This window comes from Mus caroli, unplaced genomic scaffold, assembly GCF_978045245.1.
Source record: "Mus caroli unplaced genomic scaffold, Mus_caroli_1 scaffold_13, whole genome shotgun sequence".
Lineage (NCBI taxonomy): Eukaryota > Metazoa > Chordata > Mammalia > Rodentia > Muridae > Mus > Mus caroli.
This window is the reverse complement of record NW_028227268.1, coordinates 2,985,267-2,990,867: the sequence shown is the minus strand read 5'-3', so window position 1 is coordinate 2,990,867 and position 5,601 is coordinate 2,985,267. Positions and strand designations below refer to the sequence as shown.

Here is a 5,601-nt window from a genome sequence, read left to right as displayed (position 1 = left end):
GTTTTACAAATATGAGCAGATAAAAATCCCCATTCTAGGGGCTTCTCTTTAGACGCAGTTTGATTCTCCAAAAAATAAAAAAATAATAAAAACACGTAGAATACACCGTTTTCCTCTTTTTCTCCCTCTCTTTAAAGGCAAAAAAAAAAAAAAAATTGTCTGGAGGAAAGAGAGACCGAGAGTCTGGAGATGGGAAGCCGGAGAGTGCAGAGGACGAGGCTGACGTCCCTCTCAGTCCCTCCCCATTACCAAGCTCCTCCAGCCCAGCCCAGAGCCCCTGAAGTCTGTGCTTTGTCCCGGGAGCAGAGCTTAGAGCCCCTCCCTCCAAAAGCCCTGGAAGTTAGAGCGTCTGCTGGCCCTTTAAGGGCGGGGAGGGTGGAGAGGCCGCAGGATCCCTGCTGGAAGCGGCGACTGTAGGCTCGGGGACAGATTTGTGCTTTTGAGTCCGAGCTGCGCGCGGCGCGGTCCGGAGTGGGCCGGGACCAGGGGCGCAGATGGTCTCGGGGCACCACTGGTCCCCGGTCGCTCCCGCTCCACCTCGCGCTCCCCCGCCCCCTGCGGCGGAGTCTGAGCGTCGAGTTCACGTAGAGAGCACTCCCAGAATCGAAAAGGACTATAAATTACAGCTTTTGCTTTTAAGAAAGGGGGAAGAGGGAAAACACTAAAGTTCTACTGCGCATTCTTGGATGGAAACCCTGCCGAGCCCCTTCGGCCATGAGCTCCACCTGACCAAGTTCCAACTCGGGCTGCGACCCCCGTGCCCAGCCCGACCGGCCTGGTGCGCAGCCCGCTGCTGGCCCCGCAGGGTGGCCTGGCGGCCGCTCGCTCCTCTAAAAGCAGGTCCCACCCTCCCCCGGCGAGCCAGGCTTGTCCAAGTCTTCCTGGGAGGTGGGGCCGCCCTGTCTTCTGGCAAATCTAGAGGATGCAAAAAGAAAAAGTCCACCCGAATATTTTTCTAGTATAACAACTGTCTGGTGCTCTGGGCACTGACACGCAATCCTCCCAATTTATCCTGGCATTTCGGGAATGTAAACAAATTCGCTGGAATTCTTTTCTCTTTGCAAAAGTAAGGGAAGGAATCGAGGTAACGGGGAGATTTTTGTCCACATGACACGCACACACAGTCCGCGTGTACGGCACTCACACCTCCATAAAGTGCACTCTCCTGCTGTGGTTCGGGGAGAACTGCGGCCCACTCACTCGCGACCTTTCTCTACCTTTATCAACACATGTGAGAAAGTTGTTCAAGTTGTTACTCCCCCCCCCCCCCAGTAACCCTCTTCATCTTAAGAAAAAAGAAAAAAAGACAGAAAATAGAAAAAAGAAAACTGGTCTGACCCCACCCCCCTTTTTCTGATTGGGAAGCCAACCTTTTGTTGGCCTAGCTGGCCAATGGGGAAGAGAGCAAAAAATCTTCTGCGGTGCCAGGAGGGTTGGGAATCCGGAGCTGGAGGGAGGAGGTGGGCCGGCTGAGTCCCTCCACACACCCTCCAGAATCCCAGGGCCCAGGCCCCCAACTTTCCAGGTGCCCTGCAGGGACAGGGGCCCCTCCTGTGCCAGCTCAGTCTGTCTGCCCTACCAAACCACAGTCTCTCTCTCTCTCTCTCTCCTCGTTTAAATAAAAGAACTTCAAGAGTTGAAATATATATATTTAGATATTTTTCTCTTAAATAACATATTTACATCTAATAGAAAATAGAACTCTAGAGATAATTTTCCAGCCAGAACTGAGGACGGAGGAATGAAAGGGAAGAGGGGTGTGAAGAAGGACAGGACCAACCAGAGGCCACAGTCACCCAGAAATAAAAAGCACTAAGCCATTTGAGCTCACTCTCCCCTGCACTGGTCCTGGGCTCCCACCCCAGCAATTCATCTTTTTTCCTTAAAGAATCCTTGGTCCGTGTTGCTCTCCTTAATGGTGACGGTCAAAAAGTTTGAGGTCACGTCTGTGACGACCACTTTCTCCAGGTTAGTCAGAGAGGGGCTCCAGGACTCTTCCTCTGGGTCCCCCAGGATCCTGGCCACTGGGATCCTGGCGATGAGGGAGGGCCTTCCCCCTTGCGCCCCCATGTCCCGATACAGGCTTCCCACTGAGCCTGGGGTGCCTGAACTATGTCGGACCCTGGCACCACCAGGGTCCAGGGCACCTTGGCCTTTGGCCTCCAGGAAAGCAGCCCTCTGCTTTATTACCCTGGCTGGAAAGGTGTCCACAGCCAACTTGCTCGAGGCCTCTGCTGAGCTAGGACTGGTCACACCATATTGCACCAGGTCTGAGTCCTGCCTTCGAGCAAGCTGGATCACACTGTGGCCAGCTGGGAACTTTCCTGTCCCAGAAGGGGTCTCATCCAGCTTCCTGCCTTTCAGGTACTCTCCAAGGCCAGCACTGGGCTCTCCCAAAGGTCTCTGTGAAGGGTCCAAGGGCTCCTTCCTGGGTTTCGGTCCTCGTTTCTTGGAGCTGTCCCCCGGTGAGCTGGGCTTGTCGTCTACACGGCTGGCACCCCTGTCCCTCTCTCGGTCTCGGTCCCGAGGTGGGTCTGCCCTGCAGGTACTGGTGCTGCTCCCTGGTGGGGGTAACCCCGTGTTCCGCAGGCCCTCTCGGGCCCTGGAAGTAGATGCCAAATCCTGGGGTGAGCGGCCTGGGTAAGGGATCCGGATGCCTCTGGTAGAGTCACTTCTGAATTCATAGGTTTTGGCCTTTGCCTTGGCCTGGGCCTGCAGAAGGAAGTTGTTGTGAGGAGAAAAGAGCCCCGCCCCCGCCTACCCCCACCCCCAGGACCTCTAGCCTTGACTGCCCAACTTTCCCTGGATGCCTGGGAAATTCTAATTGAGTGGGGAGGTGGGCTCTTGGTAGTGGTCTGGGGGAGGGGAATGAGGATTTGTTTGGAAGAAGCCATTTGCAACCAACAGACTCCTTGTATAACAGTACAGGTCTACTTGGGATGGCTGGAGGGGGGTGGTGGGAATGAAGGCCTTCTGGTGCAGCTAAGTCCCGCCTCTAGAACTCCCGTGATGGGGCCTCTGACAGAAGAAGTCCAGATTACAAATACACACAAGGCCAGGGCGCCCATTGGTTTACAAGCCCTGCAGATCCTCCCTGAAAGGGCACACTCCACCTCTGGAGATCGCAACATACCTTGAGAAGGAAGGTTTTAGGCTTGGGTCCTCGCTTTTTGGGGCCATAGAGCTCCATCTCCCGTTCCCTAAAGAAAGAAAAGAGAGAGAAGGGGGTGTGTCCTGGCTGCACCGAAGTCATCTTGTATGGGTTCTAGTGAGTGGCTAGGCTAAGGGTCTGTACCTTTCCTCAAAGGCTGCAAGGAGGCGAGCATCCAGAATATTTTCTTCGGGCTCCCACGTGCTGTACCTAAAGGAAACCAGGAAGAATGGAGCATCAGTCCCTGGAGCAGGAGAGAGAGGACGAAGTGGAGGGCGTGTATGTGTGTGCAACTTTTCCGGCTGCCTTGTGTTGTATTTCAATGTGAAGGGGAAAAGAGGAAGAAAGAACCCTCCTAGATATCAGTGTGGGGTAGCGATTGTATATAACCTACTTACTTCTGCGACCAGCCCTTCCATTTCACGAGATATTCCATGCGTCCCTGCAGATGCAAAAGGGAAAATGCTTGTGTATGTGTGTGCGTGGGGAGAAATGCATGACGAGGACACAAGAAATACACGCGAAAATGCATGCACCAAATGAATGCTCCAAACACTACCGCCAAAGGAACCAGCCCACTGCAGCACCCCTGCAGAAACGCTGCACAAAGTGCATGCACCGGCATTCATCCCCCACCCCGCCCCCCATCCATGCAATCTGTGCAGGGCTGCAAGTCTAAGGAGAGCGCTGGGGCTGAGCCGCGGCCGCCGCCGCCACGGCCGCGGCCGCTGCTGGGACCTGGGGGAAGGGAGGCTGGGCTGCAGCAGGGGGAGGGAGCCTGGGCCCTGGTGAGGGAGGGTTCGCGTCGCCGCCCGCCTTCCCCTTCACCTACTTTGCGAATGCGCCGCTTCAGGAGGGCTTCGGCCGCGAACACCCGCTCCCCCACCGCCGAGAGCTCCATGTTGACTCGCCGCTTCCCCCCTCAGCCGCTTCCAGGAGCAGAAAAGCAGCAGCCAGCCCTCGACAGCCCATAATACTCTCCCGCTGACGTCAGTTCTCCTCCCTCCCCCGCGCACTCTCCCTCCCTCCACCCCTTCCCAGCGCTTCCTCCCGCCCCACGTGTTGCTAACGACGTTGCTAAAGCCAAGCGTCCTGGGCCCGTTCTGCGGGCGCTGATTGGACTAGCGCCCGGCCACGCCCCTCTCCCCGTCTCCCCTGCGTTGCTACGTGACCCGCGTTCCAATCGCCAGGAGGCGGAGTCTCTGTCTACTCCAGAGACCCAGAGGGCCCCCCCCCCCCCCCGAGCCGTCAGCGGAAGTGACGCCAAGCGGGGCGGGCCCGGCTGCTGTCAGTCTGCACGGCTGGACAGGGGGGCCGCTGCCCAAGGCTCCCGCCCCTGCCCCCCCCTGTCTGATTGCCCAGCGTTTCCCCGGGTGCGTGGCTTGCCCCGCCGAGCTCTTAGGGCTCCCTGCGTAGGTGCCAGCCAGGCGCTGCCCCTCTGCAAACCCAGGCCTTCCCCACCTGCCCATGCCCTAACTGGCGCCATCCTGGTCGCCCGCCGCCGTTGCTGCACAATGCACAGGTGCTGGGGCTCATCGGGCCGCGCCCGAACCCCCGGACCTACGTCGCTTGCGCCGAACCTACTATTTCCCTGACCCCTCCCTTGCGGCCGCGCACCCTGAGTCTCCATGGCAACGCCCCCTCCTCCCTTCATCACCAGTCCCATCCAGCTAACAAATCAATGAGCCTGCTCTTAGTCTCCAGTCGCATAGCGCTGCCCGCGTCCACCCTCCGGGTCCTGCGAGCTGGCATGGGCGCTTCTCCGGGCTCAGAAGCCCAAAGCAGACTGGCGCAAGCCAGTGTTTACCGCCTGAATCCATCCTGAAGCGAGACCCTGCAGGAGGGGTCGCGAGCCTCCTCTTCCCACCCTCATTGTCCCCAAGACTCAGCTGCTCTGCCCCAGCTTCTGTCCCTGACCCAGCCTGTAGTTTCCGTCCAATCCACTCCTCAGTCCTGAGAGAAGTCAACCCTGACCACGTCTGTCCCGGCCTGGGTGGGTTTAGGGAGCCTATGACCATCGAGGCAGAGCCTAGAGCCTGGCTAGTTCGGGGGTGAGCGTCTGGAGGCGCCGCGGCTCTGCTCTAGACCTGGGTGCAGAGCTAGTGCACTTTCTGTCTCGGGCTCTTCTAGACGACGTAAGCGGAGGATTCCCGACAAACATCGGCGTGGAAATTGAGGGGTGTGGCGGTATCTAATGCGGCCTGGAAGAGACACCCCCACCCCCACCCCCGACGCGAAGATGGCAAGTCCCAGGTAGGGGACGAGGGTCGTGCAGAGATGCCTCAGTCCCTCACACACCTGCGTACACTCATTGACCTTTTGCTCCTAGGCTCTCTTTCCTCCCCTCGTGGTAACCCCTGTTGAGGCGCGGGGGGGTTCAACAGCAGCTATCCCCACATTGCCCTTTTACTACCCAAGCTCCAGATCACAGAGCCCGACCTCGGAACACA

At 57.9% G+C, this 5,601-nt stretch overlaps 1 protein-coding gene across 1 annotated transcript; it reads right to left on the bottom strand.

Annotated features, from left to right (window-relative positions):
• Positions 1 to 1,395: 1,395 nt before the first annotated feature.
• Positions 1,396 to 4,139, bottom strand: Cbx8 (chromobox 8). Its single transcript, XM_021177759.3, has 5 exons — positions 3,984 to 4,139; positions 3,550 to 3,593; positions 3,296 to 3,361; positions 3,134 to 3,200; positions 1,396 to 2,712 (listed from the first exon to the last, which is right to left on the bottom strand). Exons 1-5 carry the CDS (start codon positions 4,050 to 4,052, stop codon positions 1,870 to 1,872), a joined length of 1,089 nt encoding a protein of 362 aa, XP_021033418.1. The 5' UTR covers positions 4,053 to 4,139; the 3' UTR covers positions 1,396 to 1,869.
• Positions 4,140 to 5,601: the final 1,462 nt, after the last annotated feature.